General features: G+C 35.3%; 1 protein-coding gene across 2 annotated transcripts in view; it reads right to left on the reverse strand.

Moving 5' to 3' along the window:
• Window positions 1-4,893: 4,893 nt before the first annotated feature.
• Window positions 4,894-20,356, reverse strand: part of LOC110028979 (protein HAPLESS 2) — a 112,954-nt gene continuing 97,491 nt past the window's right edge. The window contains exons 14-18 of one of the 2 annotated variants that reach the window (XM_020731070.1): window positions 9,121-9,214; window positions 8,935-9,023; window positions 8,046-8,164; window positions 7,241-7,341; window positions 4,894-5,614 (exon numbers count right to left, since the gene is read on the reverse strand). In XM_020731070.1, coding sequence (XP_020586729.1) covers window positions 5,346-5,614; window positions 7,241-7,341; window positions 8,046-8,164; window positions 8,935-9,023; window positions 9,121-9,214 — 672 coding nt within the window. In that variant the 3' untranslated portion in view covers window positions 4,894-5,345. Of the gene's footprint in view, window positions 5,615-6,278; window positions 6,892-7,240; window positions 7,342-8,045; window positions 8,165-8,934; window positions 9,024-9,120; window positions 9,215-20,356 lie in introns of those variants that run through there. The other variant, XM_020731069.1, reaches the window with a different exon arrangement.

Genomic DNA, 20,356 nt, shown 5'->3' on the forward strand with positions numbered 1-20,356 from the left:
GATCGTAACGGCGGCGGCTCAAGAAGGTTTGCCCGCGTACATTATTCCTATGCGGGTTATAGAATGGACCGTTAGAGCGGGAAATTCAGTTGTAACGGTGTAAGGCGGATGGCCAATAATGCCAACCGGCGGGGAATTCAAAAAAATAGAAGTAGTGTTTGATATATTTTAAAATTTTTAATTTTAATTATAGATTAAATAAATAAATTGATAAATAATTAAATTTTATATTGTGCTCATCAATTTCTTAAAAAAATGTTTATTCATATGATATTTAATAAAAAATAATAAAATTGTCTTCATAAGCTACTATGACAAAATGACGATAACATGCAGGCAAATATATTAGGAGACAAATGTTAGGATTTAAAAAATTTCAGAAAAATGATGGATAAACTTAGAAGCATTTATATACTTACATACCATCCATTTTTTTTATGTATTTACATATCTAAACACCTGAGTTCTAGTGTTTGTATTTATAACACCCAAGTCTTTCATATCATGATAAAAATATCACTATTTTAATTTTAAAAAATGAAATACATATTTTCATGCAATGATACTATATATGTAAAAATTGAAGTTTTAAGTGTCAAATATGAAAATACATATAGTTTTTTTTCTAAATTTTAATATTGATGTCTTTCACACAAGGCTGGTTGTAGAAATTTATTTTATTATTATATAAACGATTTATATTGTCATTTTCGAGCTGGAGTGAATTCAAATAACTCAACTTTGAGCCAGCTCGTTTCAATTTTGTGTTGGATTGAGCTCAATTCAATTTAAAGTTGAGTTAGCTCAAAATTAAGTGTCAAATATTTCATTTCACATTAAAAAAAAAAACCACCATCTTAACCTTTAAAAAGTGAAATATGCCTTTTCATGGTAAGGTGGTATGTATGTAAAATCTGAAGTTGAGGTGTTAGAGATGTAATACATAGGAATTGAGTGACATGCAAATCTTTCTACAAAATACAGGGGACAATAATTTACATATATACCCATATGTATTTACACATCCGACACTTAAAGTTTTTTATTTACATTTATAGCACTGTGTAAAAAATCTATGCACAAAGTTAGGGGGTGCAAGCGAACCGAACACAAACGAACTAAACACTAATGAACAAAACTTGTGTTCGTGTTCTGTTTGTTTGAAATAAACTCGTGTTTGAAATTGTTCGTGAAGTCACCGTCGTGTTCGTTTTTTAACGAACGAGCCGAACACTAGCTGTTCGCGAACGATGAGTCAATTGGACATCCTTAATATTAATATATTATTATTATTGATTTATTATATATTACAATTTATAAAAATTAATTTTTTAAAATATCATAAAATTTTTTATATATAAATATTTTAAATTATTTTATATTTCAAACAATAGTGATTCGAACATGAACGAACTCATCACTGTTCGTGTTTGTTTCGTTTAACCAACCGAACGAAAAAAAAAATTATTCACGTCGTCTCATTTACTTATCGAACAAATCGAACACAAACTCATTAACTCATTGACGAACCTCATTGACGAACCGAACACGAACTGCTCACGAACAACGAGCTTTTTTGACCGCCCTACACAAAGTTTACTTTTAAAAATTAAATAATAATGATATTTTTTTTATATAGCACATACATAAAAAGTTTAGATGATATATATGTAAATATATAAGAGCTGCGTGGCATTATGTAGATGCCCCAAAATACATCTGTAAGCTGCAACATCCAGAATTACAAGTGGCAAAATTGACGTGAAAAAAAAAAAAAAAAAAAAAAAAAAAAATTATTTTTTAACTTTTTTTAAAGATCAAAGCTTGCTTGGATGTAATGGCTTGTTCACAAAAAAATAAAAGAAAAAAAATAGTTTCCAACCAATCTTCCTCCTTTCTTATTGGCTAATTAATATTATTTAACTCCTATTCTGTGAGAATATATTCTAATTAATAATATTTAATTTCTCACCGTGAAAGCTGGCGAAAATTTTGAATTGATTTTGTTTCAGAATTTTTTTTTTTTAAACATTCAAACTATTCCTTACTTACAGAAATATGAAAATGATTGGAAATCAATATTTCTAAATATTGCAGACTGGTGATTAAAATTACCATTCAAATTAACAATAAATTTGTCTGACTGATTTGATTATCAAGAGGATTAAATATGTTTACAGGTCACTATTGAAATGTTCTGTTGGTGACCATAATGCCACCACATTTATTGGGTCCCACAACATGCATAGCTATTATTGTGCTGAATTTTTTTTTGATAGTATTGATAATTTCATATCTTAAGGCTCTTATGAAATCACAGGAGCAAGTGAACCTGGCGGTTGATAAATTACCCATGACTTAATTGAATTATAGCTCGTTCATTATCATTTGATTAACTCATCAAACAAACTTTAATACTTTCCATAAGTACTTGATTATTATGAACAAGATTGAATAATTTATTGCTCGCTACATTTATGTTCAAGAACAATATCATTGATGAGCAATATTTTTTTTATAATGTTAATGTTTTTAGGCTCAAGGAGTACTATTTAATACAACTCATTTATTTTTCCTAAGCTGCTTATATAAAGTTGAGTGAAGCTCAATTAAAGGTCAATTATTCCTTAAATAGGAATCATTTATTTTATTAAATAAATTTGATAATCCTACATGAACCAAGCTCGAACATGGTATTCATAAACAAAAATAAACTATAATATTAAAAAGCTCAAATTAAGCTTGAGTCGTGCTAGAACAGACTCTTAATAAATAAGCTTGAGCTCGAACACGCACCTACTTGATTCGGCTCGATTCGCTTGCAACTCACCATATATGAGACTCAAATTAGTTTACATAAGAAATTGGGAAAGAAAAAAATAATGAAGTCTATTTCTGATAACAATGATCTATTTATTTGCTATTCTCCTCATACGGAAGGCTATGCAACTAGTAAGATGGGCATTTGAAGTTCACCATTGGCATAAATTACATTATGATCAATAAGGAATCTCATAATTGATCAGCTAGAAAGATGGACAAATATGAAATATCAATTGTTTGTAGGTGTTGGGTGGAAATGTTGGATGACATGAATGTTACCTTGCTTCGTTGGTTTAAGGTTTATGTTATAGTTGATGATGATCGTTAATCTAAATGAAGGAGCTAGTCCACGCATATATAGATCCTACGTTTGTGATGCATAACTCTAAGGAATCATAAGGAATTATGCACCTTAAAAGCTAATATGATTATCAAAAGGGTCAAATTAAATATGCTCTGTCACTCTTTGTCATCCCATGTGTTAGTAGTGTTGGTAGCTATAATAGTATTATTTAGTAGCATGAATGAGGCACTTACAAAAAAGGATCTATATCTTTTAGAAGAAAATTAGTATGCAAGCACTAATGCTATATAATTCCTCCACATGATGAAATGTCATGTTTAATAAAACTAAGAGTAGAAAATATTATTGGAGTCAAAATGGGAAAATTAAAAAAATTATTTTAAGGTTCCTGTTTAGCATAATATATATATTGTGACTACAAAACATTTTCAATGAATATAAACTAAAAAAGTAAAAAACTATTATCACTCTATTTACATGATGAACACTTTTAAATAACAACTATAACATATTTATTAATATTTATATTAACTTTTAGTAAATGAATGAAGACTATGAAAATGAAGTCCTAATTAAAAATCTAAGAGAATATAGTGAACGATGTAACAAATCATTTATACAAGGATAACTAAAAAATAAACCATAGATCTCTCAATGCAACAAAGGTGCTTAGTGAGGCGAAACAAATATAGCAATGTGTATATAAAGGTAGAAGCCAAGTTTAGTTGTGTATGGCTTAGAGAAGATTACTTATAAAGAAACCAAATATAAGACGTAACAAATAAGTTGGGCTTGAGATTTGAGACCATAATAGGCATGCAAATATATCAACATAAACAAGTATATCATCCTTCCAAAAGAGACGAAGCTCATCAATCAACTTATTAGGAGATATATCAGCCAACTTAATCATGCACGTTGAAAAAACATATATGAAAATTTCGATAGGGAAACAAATAGAATCATACTTGAGAAAGAAAATCCCATCAAGAAAGTTCTCTTTTAATTATTCTAATTTGATGTTTTTATTGGACACCATATGATGAGATTAAAAAAAATCATCGCAAAGCGCATCTAAATAATATGGTTAACTGTGGTGAGTAGAATGGGGGTTAATCAAACTAAAGGTATAAGACCAAAAGGGAATAAATTATTGAGTAAACATTAATTAATTGGTTTTCTCTATCTTTTGATTAGAGACATATTGAGCTTAAAATCAGACTTTTAAGTATTATCTTTCTTGTAATGAATAAAATCTATGTAATAAATTCATAGTATTCTAAGAAGAATGTGTGATAGGTTCATGGGAAGGAATATCAAACTAAATCTGATTCTCATAACTTGATTAATGAGATTAGTAATCTAGCAGTCACAGATAGGAAAGTGCTATTTACCCATCTAGCATTGTGTACTGTCACCATCAATAAGTAATCTAAACCATTTCTTCTCGTTTATGGTAACCGTGGGTGTGTTGCTAATCCTTAAGCTAAAAAGACTGATAAAATGGAGCATTTATATGCATCCCACTCAATTTTTATGTATTTACATATTTAACACCTATACTTCGCTTTTTTACATTAATAACATCCAAATATTTCATATCAATAAAAAAACACCGCCATTTTCAACTTTTAAAAGTTCAATGCACTTTTTCATGCATATGGAAGGTGAAATGTTAAAGTAAAAATTGAAGTTCGGGTGTTATATATGCAAATACATAGGAATTGAGTGGTATGCAAAAAATTGAAGTTCGGGTGTTAGATATGTAAGTACAAGAGTCTTAATTCCATCTTAGAATAAAACTTGAGCCTCAAAGAAATTTTGCGATACTTTTGTTAATGTTTTTTCTTCTTTTTTTGCAGGCTTTTGCTGCTGTGAGTACTGAATGTTCGAGCCTACTTTTGTATCTTCTGCATTATTTCCACATGAGTGGTTCTATACTCTTAAAAGTGGTTTAAGCATTAATAAGCTTAATTACCTCTCTAATTAAGATGGAAGTTTAGAGTTGACATCTTGAATCTACACCATTAAGGAATTACAATCAAGCAACACAAATGCCTCAATAATATTCTTAAAACAAAGAAAATGCCTGCCCTTTCTTAGGGTCTGTTTGGCGCGGCTACCTAGCTGCTGCGCGGCACCGCCCCACGATTATTTCGCGTTTGGGGCGGTGTCTCCTCTGTGGCAGGCCGCAAATCAGGCGGAAAGCGGAATGCGGTTAGCGACCCGTGGCCGAGCTTCGCGGCAGATTCGTTAAAGTGGTTTTACGTTGGTGCCCACTTGCCCTAAACACGAGCGGAGCTTTCCCTTTCCCGGATCTCCTCAACTCCCGAGCGTCCGAGCATCTTCGTCTTCCCGAGCGAAGGTTTCTCATCTCCTCCTCTTCGCCAACTCCCAACATCACTTCTGTCAGCCTAATTCGTCCCCGTCCCGTCTGAAGTTTTGCTCCTCTCGCGGAATTCCAATTAGAGAAACCCTGCCGGTCCTCTGCTCGAAGCAATCAAGTGTTTTGTGAGTTTATTTTTTTATCATCTAATCTAATTTCGTACTCATCATTTGTGATTTCTAGGACATTATAAAGTTTCAGTACCTTTTTTGTCTTACTTTAGAGCAATTTCAGTTCACATATACCATGGAAGAGGTCATAGAAGGAATCAAATTCATGGTTATGGTGAAATTCTGTTTAGAAGTGTTTAGAACTGTTTGATTACCTAAAAAGTTTATAGTTACTTGCAATTTAGAGAAGTTGTAGTATGTCTTAATTTTTTGAACTATTTAGAAGTATTACATATGTCGCTGTCACAATTCTGTTTTAAACAATTTTACCAAATAGGGACAGCAGAACCATTTTTCCAGAAACAACTACCCCAAGGCTGTTTTCACACAGCTGCACCAAACAGAGTGCCAGTTTCCCCCTAGCAGCTTCCTGGGGCAGCCGGCAGCAGAAAAGCTAAAAAGCTGCAGCTGCGCCAAACAGACCCTTAGTCATACTTGGCATGCTGTAAAGCCCTGAAGTCAGTCTTCCTAACCATTCAAGAACTTTGTGATTTATTCTCCTAATTAAATTTTAATATCATCACTTATAAATGCAAATTCAAAATTATATATATAACATCATTAAACTTAGTGAAATAAATGACTTTACCTGCAACATCATATAATTAGAAATCCAATGTGCATAAAATTCAAATAGCTGAAAGGCATTTGGTACGCAAACATCTACAGCTACAACCATCAAGCCTATTCCAAATTTCCATGTCTAGTTGAGATGAACTTATATGGCAAAAGAGTACCAAAACAAAAGAATCTAAGAACATTCAAATATACTTAACGCCTATGATCCCTATCATAGGGGTTAGAATATAATTCTTGCCTGTAAGTATGACCATGGGCATGGCCATGGCCGTGCTTCTGACCGACCTGCTTCTCCTCTATACTCGACTCTCCCAAAAGTTTTTGTTTGCTCAACGTGCTGTGTCTGTGCTTGTGCTTGTGCTTGTGGGTCTCTTGATGAACATGGTGGATGTGGCCATCAGGCTTAAGATGCCGGCAATTGTTATGGTGTGGCTTTTTTCTATATTGTTTTTCCTTGTCATGAAGATTATTTTCTTTATGATGGTGGATATGTGTCTGCCTTGAATATTTTTTATGCTTAAAATTATGGGTTTTGGTTCTTTTAGTTTGGTCACCAAATCGGTCATCCCACCAGTCATGGAGTGGGTCAAAGAAACCCTTTTGATGTAGGAGCCATAGAAGGATGATGACTGTGAATAAGTTTCGTTCAGATGTTGTTTGGTACCAAAAAGTAAGAAAGAAATCAGATTTTTTACACGCATGCCATCCAATTCCTATGCATTTACATGTTTGACAGTTAAATTTATTTTTTACATTTATACCATCCAAATATTTCATAAAACATCTAAGATGTCACCATCTTGACTGTTAGAAAGTAAAATACACCTTTCCATGCAACGGTAAGGTGGTGTGTATGTAAAAATTGAAGTTTTGGCGTTCGATATGTAAATACATAGGAATTGAATGGTATGCATGCTAGCATTCCAAGAAAGAAATGCGTAATTGTGATTAGATTTAGATGAAATTGAGAGAACTTACCCGTGGGAAATATGGCCAGTAGTAATCCTAACATTAATATCCAGCTAACACAAACATACTGTAGGTGGCAACTGAAATCGAAGAAACTTGAGCATTTGCTTCTGTAAAGGACAAACGAATGGGAGTAGTCAGGTTGGAATTTTACTCACTTTTCAGGTGCTTTTACTTGAAAAAAAAAAAATCAGCTTGCATTAAAAAATACTCAAAATAATTTTTAGGTGTGTTGAATGTTTCTAAGAATAATTATCACCATCAAACATATTTTAATTTAAATCTAAATATTAACAAAAAAAAAAAAAAATTATAAGTGATCTTAAATCACCCCAAAGGTCTTGTTTGAAAAAAAATGTATTGTTCTCTTGTTTCATAGCTGAGGTGAGGCTAATGGTAATGATGATTTGTTATATGTGTCCAGGAAGACTTAAAGGAAGTGCCTCTGAGAGAGCATTATAACACTTCCCATTTTGCATATTTACCATGTATATTAAAAATATAATAGAAAAGACCTTTACAAAGAGTATTAAGAAATTACCAAGTGATGTTTAAATAGCAACATTAAAAAGAGAAATGAAAAATATAGGCAGTTTCTAAAATTTTAGATTAAACAAGAACGGCCCGCAGATTCTGAGCACTCCAAGAAAGAAACAAAGACATCTAAGGAGATGTTCTAAATTTAACCAAATATTCTCTCTACATTAATTTTATTTGCGGAAAATTATAAAGTTTTATAATTTCATGATTTTTCTAAAATTTTGAAAAGGATTGATAGAATGACATTCTAGCAGAATGATATAATCCAACATACCTGCATGTTTTCCCAGTAAAGAAATCTATCAAACCATTCCACATTCTTTTCCACCCGCTCTTAATTGATTCAAAAAACCTATTCAAACCATGACCTTTCGATTCATATGCAGACATTATCTGCAAACAAGTAGAAAATATAAAAAATCCAGCACAAGTATCTCTCCCTTGAACAGACAAGGATATAAGATGGATTTAAAACTCATGAGCAGAAAACTTCAGACTTTGATCTGGAGCACTTCCACTAAAATGGATTAAATGGATTCAAAAGGCCAAATTCTTAAATGGCTGGTCTTTTAGTTAAATAAATTGATTTAACAGAATAAAAAGTAGAGTTTAGCAAAATGATTATATGCCTGGCAATATTACATGCAGATAAATCTTAATAAGATGAAATATTTAGGAGCTGTCTGAAAAAAGATGTAAGTGGGATTCAACTTAAATTTGCCAGACAGACAAAAAGAGGAAATTTTAAATCCTAGATTTAGTAAATCAAAATTCTTGCCAATTCCTCTCATTTTTATCTTAAATCCTGAATTTACTAAATCCAGGTAAATCAGGTTTTACAGAATTTACTCAAGCTGCTACCAAAGAGCCCCAGAAGGATGAATAAATTACCACATTTTATAATTTAGTGAATGATGAGTACAATGTTTCGGAATTTATAATTAATCATTAAAAATTCTCGACTTCTCAGAATCCTTCAAAGAAGTCAACCAAAAGTATGCATTTATGCAACCTTGGTAAACACACATTTTAAGCTCATGCTTAAATTTCTTAAAGTTAGATAATGCCTAACTGTGCTTACTGCAGTTCAGATCAGCCTCTAAAGAATGCAGGCTAATGACTGTAATTTCCAACAAAAACAAACTAAGTGTGGTTTCAGGAACCTGGGATCCATTGTCAAGGATAGTTGCCCTGGTAGTAAATTGGCACCCAGCACGATCTACCTCTGCAAAATCCGAAGCCTTGAGAATAGCTGAAGTGAGAAGAAAAAAAAGAATTTTATTAGAATAAAGGAAATTATTGAGCCAAATTTAACTCTCTACGTTTGCCTAATTGGGGATCATGATAACCTGCACATTCATACTTTCCAGCCTGATCTGTTGAGGGGTATATATGAAATGATCGAGCAACAATCTCATCTCCTTTCATTATATAAAATTGTTCCTGAAGAATTAGCAGAATTCTTTATTGATTGAATCCTTTAAACACAATACAATATCAACATAAAAACTTTAGCAACTATAGCATTATTACATGCGCTGAGTTGAGGCAGACATGAAGGAAAGGAGGAAATAAGCTTTTGACGTCACCTCATCAATGCATTTCTTTTACTTTTGAGCTAAGAGTACTAAAGCAGTATGTTCATTGTCCGAAAAATGCTTTCGATTTTAACTTTAGCTTAGTCTGAAAATTTTTCCAAGCAATCTGAACAACAAATTTCCAGCATCAATATGATCTTCAGTCCCTTATGCTATCGGGCATATGATTCTTGTTAAGTGTCTAAATAAATTCACACTTCTAAACGAACTTGTTGTCAAAGCCTCATAAATCATTAAAAATTGTCTCTTATCATGAAAAAAAATATTAAACATACAAGAATAGAACTTAAATATGTCAGGGTATTTCCAAATTCATGTTCGTGTCAATAACTGTAGGAAGTCTATGCTCGGATATCTGTTTTGATAGAATAAACATGATGCAAATATTCCTTTGGCTTGTTTAACTAATAACAAAGAAGAATCTCAAAGTCCCATTGCAAGGTGAAGGGGATTTCAGCATGAAATGCAAATGAGAAAGATTTAGGGCCTTGATTTGTTATAAGAAAAAAAAATGGCCATTTAATCTGCAAAGACAGTTTTTATCATAAAAACATCCAGAAAAACACAAATTTAAAGTTATCATTTCACATGTTGATATATATATTTGGAAATGACTAGTCCAGCCAATTCAATCGGTTCAAAAAGGAACTAGCTATTAGTTGATTGCGATAAAACCAAACAGTACGAATATAACTAAGATATTAGCAAATGTCCCAAAAAGTAATCAGATGGGCATTTCAAACACACGACGTCCATTTACAACAGCATCTCAACTCATCTAAGCAAAATGAGAATATTTAATTACAGAAGCGGCGTGCTTCTAGAGATAAAAATATAACAAAATTGGAAAATGTCCAGAGGGCATTCCAAATTTGTGCTACCACCGCACAAAATGCTCACAAAGGGACAATGAAAAATAAGTCCTAATACAGGTCCAGAATAGTTGGGAGTAGGGCTGTCAATTTGGCTCGTTGTTCGTGAACAGCTCGTGTTCGGCTCGTTAAGCAGCTCGTCTCGTTCGTTAAGCCTAACGATCCGAACACGAACAACAGTTTGTTCGCTCGTGCCTCGAAAAAAAAATTATATAACTTTTTATATAACAATATATTACATATATTATTTATATAATAATATATTATATATATTTATGTCTAAGTTTAAATCATAACACCTCAAGTGACAATGTGGTTAGTGTCTTCTTTTGTATAAATTTGATCCAGATTCGAATCTCACACTTTACATCTATTTTTCTCAATTTTAGTTTAACGAACCAATTTCGAGCCGAACACGAACACACTGTTCACGAGCCGATTTCGAACACGAGCCGATTTCGAACACGAGCTATTTCGAACGAGCCGAACACGAGCCCCAGTCTTAGCTCGCTCAAGCTCGGCTCGTTTACAACCCTAATTGGGAGGAGTCGAATTTGATTAAAAATTTTCAAAAATGTTGCTTAGATATCTTCAAATATATCATCTATTTGAAGTAAATCAATTTCTATGAGAGATACATGGGAGCTATAGGGAAAAGCACGCATTTTTTCTTGAGGTATGATGGATGTTTCAAAATAGACCATATTTTGTCCTTAGAGTACAAGGGGCTCTTCTGATATACTCCGAAACTAAAATCAGCAAGCAACATCAGCGAAGCGACAATAGATAGAAGGAAACAAGTCAAATAAAGGCTGCTCTTACGAAAAAAAACGCAAACAAGCATGATACAAAAGATGATCTGCTTTCGAGAGATAGATCGACTCTCTAACACCCTAGACGTCGCTAGGAATACTACCAAAAGAAGAAAATGCAGCAGCCAACAAAATAATGCATAAAGAAAGCAAATCTTAAATTACCCCTAATAGAATCCCCTCAAAAACATTCCCTCTTAACTTTTCCTCCAAACTCCCTTAATTTATCCTCCTTGCATAGAGAAACTTCACCCTTTCCTTTCCTTCTTCTGCGGCTCCCCCTATCTGTCCCGCTTCTTTATGTCGCCGAGACTGACCTGCCTGTGGGCCGATTATAATGCCTTTAGCCGGTCCAGAGTGGACCGACTAATGTATGGGCGTAACATTACTCTTCTTCCAAAAAAACACATTGTCCTCAAGGTGGAAGGATGGAAATTGCTTGTGGATCACCTCGTAGGGCCCCCATGTTGTTTCATAGTCTAGAAGCCCTTCCATTTGACCAATACCTCCTTTGCTCTCCTACTCCTCAACACACTCCTTCGATCTCTAACAACTCCGAGGTGTATGATCTCCAATCACACGTCTCAACTGTGACATTTGAAAGACCGGGCATAGTGCGGACGATGGTGGTAACCTCAAATGATAATCCACTTCACCGATGCATGTCATCACCTTATATGGTCTAAGTATCGTGATGAAATTTCTCACTCCTTCTGGCCAATGTCTTATGTCCGTAGGGCCTCAACTTTAAGTGGACCATGCCACTGTTCAAATTGCGCCTCTCCTGTGTTCATCTACTTTTCTTCTCATGAGTTTTCAACAAATGCCTCATGAGCTCTGCTAGTATCCTGCCCATATCCTCCAAGTACCGATTCATGTTAGATACTGGTGTGACACCATTACCAAAATGTACCAAGTGAGGTGGATTCCGCCCATACAAAATCATGAAAGGGGTGGTCTGTGATGCATTGTGGTACAATGAGTTATACCAATATTCGGCCCATCAATCCACTTGGCTCACAATTTTGAAGTATCAGAACAAAACAACACAGGTATGTCTCCACACTTCTGTTGACCACCTTCGTCTGTCAATCAGTCTAAATATGATATGCGGTGCTCTTTTTAAGGACTGTCCTTTGCAACCTGAATAGCTCCTTCCAGAAGTGGCTGAGAAACACCTTGTTCCTATCAGAACAATTGATTCCGGTACTCCGTGCAAACCGACCACTTCTCGAATAAACACCGTTGTGACTGAGACTGCCGTAAGGAAATGAAATGTGCATAGTTACTCTGACGATCCATATGATCACCGTAAACCCTTCTGACCGTGGCAATCTCTCGATGAAATCCATCATCACTTCTTCCCAAACCTTCCGTAGCAATGCTAATGGTTATAGTAACACTCTTGGTGTCGTGGTCAAGTGCTTGTGTCGCTGACATATGTTGCATTGTGTCACCATATCCCCGACAACTTTTTGATTTGGAAAATAATTTATGCAAATTTAATTTAATATAAGAGTTATATAATTTGAGTTTTGAAAGTAGTATGATTTAATTTTTAAAAAAAGAGACCCAATGGATCTCACTAGTCTAATAGTTTGCATAATTGTGCCTAATAATGTAAATTCTACACCTTCCCGAAAGATAAGTATATACCTCGGCGATAAGTCCAATCCTGCAAACTAAGAGATTTGTGACATCCGTTTGGTCTGCAAACCTTTTATGTGTGACCGACAAGTTCCCTTACCTAATATATAAATTAAGTAGGATTAATTTTACCTGAGTTCCAAATTCCCTATAGAGACAAACTCCTATAGTTAATTACATCCCAAATGACATGGGTCACTTGAGAAAACTCTCGATGATGATCAGAGATACTAGTCTTCAAGAATTCAAGGTTTATGTTTTCACGGTAAAACATGAAAAATCAAGTGGGGGGACAAAATGAGAGCAGTTCTTTCAGGAATCCAAATGAAGAAAAATGTAGGGGATGTTATAGATCATGAGAAGAAGCCTCAGTGACTTCCCAAACTATTCTACTGTGTGACTGTGTTTTGGACATAATTTTATTCAAGTGTTCAATCCTGTCAATTTTATTATTTGAGGCTTATATTTGTATGATATTCGATTGTGCCAATAACCCGTAGAAATAGGAGGGTTGATGTCGTACTAAACGACAACCTCAGAAACCTAAGGTGAGTTAGGACTTACGTTGCACAACATGATTGCACAGAAGCCTAAAAAAAGTAAGGATTTATGTCACCCTAGGCGAGCTACCTCAAAATCCTATAGGTTGTTATTTAGGCTAAGGAGAGGAATTGCTAAAGAAGATCCTCTTGTTGCTCTATCCAAGCTCCTTGCCGTGCTGCCCACAAAGTTGGCTCCAAAATCTTTGTTAAAGTAACAATCCTAAAGTCTATGGTTCAAACGATTTTACTAGGTATGTTTCAATGTTTTGGTGTCAGAGTTTGGTTCTATTGTTGTTGTTCAAATGTCATATTTGAGAGAATTTTAAATTAATTAGAGCGACACCGGTTAGAATCCACGATTCCCTCATTCCGACACCACTATTTTTTTCTTGAATTTACTTAGTCTAAATGAGTCATTAAGCCCATTTAGACCGTAGAATTCCCATTAACAACCGTAGGTTATCTCCTCAGAGAGATTCTCATAAATCCAAAAGAGGTGAATTAAGGACGTTCACTAGGTTTAAAAGTGTATAAATTTTCGAAAATGTTATTTTTTATTTTTTTATTTTTTTTACGGATAATGTAAAGCATGCGTAGTAAAGTAAAGAGAAAGTAAAACAGTAAAAAAAAATGCATAATAAAGTACAGTGACAGTAAAGTAGTAAAATCGCGATAAATAAACTGTAAATGCTTACATGACGTGTCTGCTGTTGCAAAGGTGTTAGCATCATTTGTAAAAATAAGCAGGTATAACTAAAAAATTACTGAACACCTCAAATATGAGCTTAACTATGTAAAAGAATAGGAAGCATGTGAAAGCTCGAAGGAGACTGTAGGAATTCAGGTCAGGGTGGGCTCAGAGCTGGGCTGTGTGCTTTACAATCCAACTTTGGATAGAAGCTACCAACCCAAACCATCGAAGGAAGGCAATTCTCAGCCACAATCGAAGCGATTAACAAGTGGACCCTTGTAGGATTTTGTCAAAAGTTTATTTAATTTTTCATGCATGCAGAGTTTATTTAACAGTCAAAAGTAATGTTGTTGCAAAGTGAATTTGTTCGAAGTGTGTGTGGATATCTGGAGAAGTGTAGTATCTATGTAAGTGTAATATCTGTATAAGTGTTTGGCGACGTAAAATGGTCCATAAGTCGCTCAATTTGATCGGGCCAGAACCTTCGACAACCTACTAAAGCAAGGTGGCACGAAGAGCTGGTGAATAGTCTCATCGATCGTACCCTCACCTTTCTAGAGGGACATCGAGGCGAGAGGTACTATTATATCGTCCCACATTTGCACACATAAGCACTGACATCATTGCCCTAAAAAGAAGAAAAATAAACGGGAAGGAAGAGAAGAGACTGACCCAACTCCCAAAATCGGCAGGACAGGAGAGCAGAACAACGAGTGGGTTAGCTCAAAAAGGTGTTTAAATCCTCATAAGATCACAATCCAGAGAAATCCAAAACTATAGACAAAGGTGCCCAAGAAACATCTCAAAAACGCATGTAAAACAAAACTTAAAGGCTACACAAACCTTCTCCAAAACAACGATTTACAATGCCCCAAACAGCTCTTTTAAATACCCCAAACATCCATTTAAAAAGACTCCAAACAATCATTTAAAATGCTCCAAACAACATTTCTAAAGCCTCCTACAGCTCCAAACAGCAGTTTGCAACTCCAAATCGCAATTCTAAAGCCCCCTACGGCTCCAAACAGCAGTTTGGAACTCCAAATCGCAATTCTAAAGTTTGGAACAGAAATCCGATGTTTGCGAGTGTTCGAGTCAATAAGTGTTTCCCTATGGCTGCTCCTATTCATGCAAAAACTTGACTTGAACTTTAATATGACAGTTCTAATCGACTCTACAAAATGCCAAGAATTCAGTACCACTCATATGGGGCTCAAAGGAGTAAAGAGGTGACTCAAATTTTCTAAGCGGGGTGGGTCCCGTTACTAGTCCTCTAGAAGGGTCAAACAAGGAAACCTAAGGCTAGACCTTAGACTCTAAGGAGAGAAGTAAAAAAAATCTCATCCGAAAAATGAGGTCAATAATTGAACCCAAATAGGTGTGGTGTGCTGGACAAGCATACCGCGCGTGGTGTTGACCGAATCAATCAACAAAACCAAAGAGCCTGCTTAAGTAGATATACATAGAACAAACTAGATGTCGAACTCAAATTTGACAATCGAACTAGAGGTGGGGTTCCTGCTCGGGAAATCCCAGCTCAAGAAAGGCTTTGAGTACAAATTTGAGAGTTTCTGCTGGGGATTAGCAGATGTATTTTCAAATTGTAATTGTGAGTTTGAGCTTTCAAATTTGAATGTCGATTTATTTGTTTTATTTTGATTTGATTTGGTGTTGTGTGGAGACTTGTGGAAATGTGAGAGCAGAGATCTGTGGCATTGAGTGTTGAATTTCACCAATATTGTTGTGGACATCATGGAACTGCGAGCGCAAATGTTTATGAAAATTTATGAAGTGAGAAGTTTTATGGAAGGAATCGAAATCCATGCACCAACCCCGAGAAGTCATAAATGTAGAATCGGAATCCTCGCATCGGCTCTGAAAGGTAGTGAATGTAGAGTCGGAATCCTTTCACCGACTCCGGAAGACTGTGAATATAGAATCAAAATCCATGCACCGATCTGGATATGTAGTGAATGAAGAGTCAGAATCGTCTCACTGACTCTAAAAGATTATGAATGTAGAATCAAAATCCTTGCACCGATCCTGAAATATTGTGAATATAGAATCAGAATCCATGCACCGATCCTGGAAGGTTGTGAATGTAGAATCAGAATCCGTGTACTGATCCTGGAATGTAGTTAAATGTAGTGGAATGTAGTGAATGTAAAATCAGAATTCATGCACCGATCCTAGAAAGTTGTGAATGTAGAATCATAAACTTTGCACTGATCCTGGAATGTTGTGAATGTAGAATCAGAATCCATGTATCGATCCTAGAAGGTTGTGAATGTAGAATCAGAATCCTTGCACCGATCGTGAAAGATTGTGAATGTGGAATCGGAATCCATGCACCGTTCCTAAAATGTCATGTGTGCGTGAAATTTATGAATGGAATGTGGAAAATATGTGGAAAAAAATTGAATCCTTGTACTGCAACTGAAATGTAGAATCAGAATCTTTGCACTGACCCTAAAATGTCATGAATGCGAGAAATTTATAAATGGAATGTCAAAAATATGTGGAAGGAAACAAAATCCATGTACTGCCCCTTAAATGCAGAATCATAATCCTTGCACCGACCCTAAAATGTCATGAATGCGAGAAATTTATGAATGTGGAAAATATGTGAAAGGAAATAGAATCCTTATACCGCCCCTGAAATGTAAAATCGGAATCCTTGCACCGACCCTAAAATGTCATGAATGCGAGAAATTTATGAATGTGGAAAATATGTGAAAGGAAATAGAATCCTTATACCGCCCCTGAAATGTAAAATCGGAATCCTTGCACCGACCCTAAAATGTTATGAATGTAGAATCAAAATCCATACACCAATCCTGGAATGTCAATGTGTAAGAATCGAAATCCTTGTATCGACCCCGAAATGTGTGTTTGTAGAAAATTGTGAGAACTGTTGTACGAATTGTGTGAATGCTGAGTTTCGTTGTGTTGATGTTGAGTTTATTGCAAAGTTTGTGAGGACTGTGGAAAATTCAAATAAAAAGGAATCAGATGGAGGAATGTCGAGGGATTCACATCCAACCCAAGAGCTGATCAAAGAAGTGTCTGTGCGGGAAGAGATGCGGTTCCATATCAATAGAACCAGTCAAACCTCATCCACCCGAGACAAACGATTGCGAAAGGTGCGGTTCCATGTAGGTAGAACTAGCTAAACCCCTGCATGCAGGAAAGAGGACCCAGAGTTCGTGTGGAAGGAAACCTCGGGCCAGGAGAAGTGACGCTGGTGATAGGTCGAGAGGACTCAACCTGACCAGGTCAAAGTTTGAAGTTTAAAATTTTGATTGTTTTGATTTTATTTAATTTGATGTTGAGTTTATTTTTATTTTTGCCATGTTTTGGTGTAATCTTTGTTTATGTTTTGTGAGTTTTCTTTTTGTTGAGTTATCTCTTTTTTTGTTAAGATTTAGATATAGTTTTAGACAAGTGTGACATCAATGCTTTGAAGGATTGGGCCTTGTTTTTAAACATCACAATGTGCAATACTTCTTGAAGTACCATCCATTGATCAGAGGTGCATGTAAAAATAGCTCATTCTTCAAGGTATTATCAAAATTGTATTATTTCAAGTACACATAAAGATGTGCTATTTCTAAGAACATCACAACTTAAGAGGCTGTAACTTTATAGTTCCGTTGTGGTAGTCGTCATTTGCTTATCACTGGTTTTGTAAAGAATGTCCACATTTTCTTTGAGAAATTGTCTCGACGTTCTTCAGATTGAGGTTGGAGTTGAATCTTCCGGGTGTTGAAAGATATTACTTCAGAGTAGAATTTCTATTAATTTGCTAATAACATAGCCGTTTTCTTAAGTTCCTTCTTTCTGGGCATAAGCAGTTCTCAGAATATTTACTCATGTGATTAGAATATTTTTTATCTTCCAAAAATATTTCTGAGTTAATTAATAGCCGACCAAGAGACCCAAGATAGTTGAACTTTTTCTTGAATATAATATCAGAAGAATTTTCTTATGAAAACATTTCAACGTCTTATTTATTAAAGAAGGATTCAGACACCAATTATTGATTATATCTCAGGGAGACTTTCACATAATTTATCTTTTATCTTTTATTTACTCTTTTTTTTGCTTAGAATTACTATATCCGGTGGAGTGCGGTTAATGATTTTGAATGTCTAAGCTCAGACACCAAATTTTGATTTTATGCTCATCTCAAACTTCTTCTCAGGGAGACTTTCCCATAATTTAATTTTTTTCTTCCTTGCTCCCTATTTTTGTGAGAATTACTATATCTGGTAGAGGATAATTCTTTAAAGGATTTTGAATGTCCAAACTCCCTACTCAATAATCCTCAAATATTTCTTAAGAAGAATTCTGAGATATTATAACTCGTTTAAAAGTCAGGACCCAGTCACTTGGCAGAAGATTAAAAGATTTGTGATATCCTTAGTCGATACTCATATTTTAATCACACTCTTTTATTCTAAATTTTGGTTATGACACAGTTCAAATTCTTTAAAGTGTAGGACATGGTCATTAGAGCATTAATTTCAATCTTCCCTCAAGTCATGATCTTGTCAATGCATCGAAATATTCATTTTGAGCTACCCATTTTTTGATTGAACTTTGAACTTCTGAGCTAACCCTTTTTCATTCGATGTAAAATTATCTGCAAAAGATGGACAACAAAGCATTTCTCGTTTTGAATGATGTTTCAAATACTAATGAAATTTGAATAATGACAACTCTTCTTTTCTTGTTTTATTGTGGTGGGGAGGGTTGGGGTCAACTGACAGTGACCTTACATGATAACCTCTTTTTTTATACCAATAATAAAAATCAAAAGACAGAATCTACTATCCCTTAACAGGGAAAAGACTTCGAACTTTGTATGGTAGCTTGTACCTAAGCAATTTGAATATGGTTTGATATTTTCTTCTAAGGCTTCACCCGAATTGTACTCGCTCCTTCGTCAATTGTGTAGGGGTCAATTGGGATAACTGGATCGGCCGAAATCATATTGATGAAACCTCTTTCAGGTTCTCCCAAATATTCTTTCAGAATTGTTATGTCCCCACTCTTAAAGTTTCTCTCAAGCCAGTCCTTGATTTTCTATGATGTGGTCGAGCAACCCGTGATACAGGCAGAACTGAGGATGATCCTTCTTGCCGGCCTCTTCTGGCTTTGTCGGCGTCGGCAATCTAAATTCTTGTTTTTTTATTAAGTTGCGGAACATCTTCCCCACTAACCATTCTTGAATGGATATATCTTATTCATCCGTTCTGTCGTTGTCAAGGGCAGCCCTTTGTTTGTACAGTAAGGCCTCTACTGAGATGACTTCTGACCGTGTTGCTGAGGACGCTAGTATGTCTGTTGAGGCTTTTCGACTTGTCTGTGCATTGGCTGCTTGTCTTTATCAACTGCTGCCACTGTTCCTAACTTCTTTTCAAATGTTTTCATAGACCTTGACTTCTCGGTTCTTTCCATAAATCCCAACTGCTTGGCCTCTTCTTGCAAATTTCCGGCCTTGGCAAGTAGCATTTCAAATATCTTAATTGTGAACCCCTTTAGCATAAAGGCCACTGGACCTTCGATGCTCTTCAGAAGAATCTCGATCGCATGCTGCTCCTTAAGCGGCGGCTCACACTTTATGCTCAAGTTTCTCCATCGCAGAATGTAGTCCACCAAAGTTTCCTCCGACTTCTGTTTCTCTACCACAAGATCACTTACGGTGATGTGGTGTTGAGCCTCGACATACCGTTTAATGAACAGTTCTTCCAAGTCTGCGAATGTTTTAATCGAGCCGTTAGGTAATTCTGCGTATCGGTCGAAGGCAACTCCAAAAAGACTGCTCACAAACTGTTGGAAAAGTGGTGCATCGCTACCCCCGCGTTGTAGCAACTTGCTCGAAAGTGTGCAACAAGCTGCCAAGGTTTTTGGTCCCATCAAAGGTCTTGAATAACGGTGGTACGAAACCCTTTAGGTATTGCACAACATCAAACTCTTCTGGGTAAGGTCTACCCTCCAGAATCGATGCTCCTCCCTTTGATTGAGTTAGAGTTTCTCTCACCTGTTGTTCCACTATTTGTTTAGTGTCTTTCTCTGATATCTTTTTCTGGGTTAAATCCTTCTTTTCATCTGCAATGTGAATGATTTTGGCTGGTTCACCTCTAGAGATGCTATCGGTGGTGACTGTGACTGCCCCTGAATAGTGGCCATAGCGATCATCATTTTCTCAACTTTCTTTTCAAGGTGTTCAATATGTACGTCACGTTGCTGATTGGCCCTTTGAACCTATTTGCCACATCATCCTCACGCGATGTTCCTCTACCTACAAAGGAGAACGCTGCGGATGAATTTCAAATTGTGTATCAAATAGGTTCTAGTGAATTGAATGAAGGTTTCCAATACCGGGGAACCTAATATATATATATATTTATATATATA

This window comes from Phalaenopsis equestris, unplaced genomic scaffold (assembly GCF_001263595.1).
Source record: "Phalaenopsis equestris unplaced genomic scaffold, ASM126359v1 Scaffold000540, whole genome shotgun sequence".
In the NCBI taxonomy this organism is placed as follows: Eukaryota; Viridiplantae; Streptophyta; class Magnoliopsida; order Asparagales; family Orchidaceae; genus Phalaenopsis; species Phalaenopsis equestris.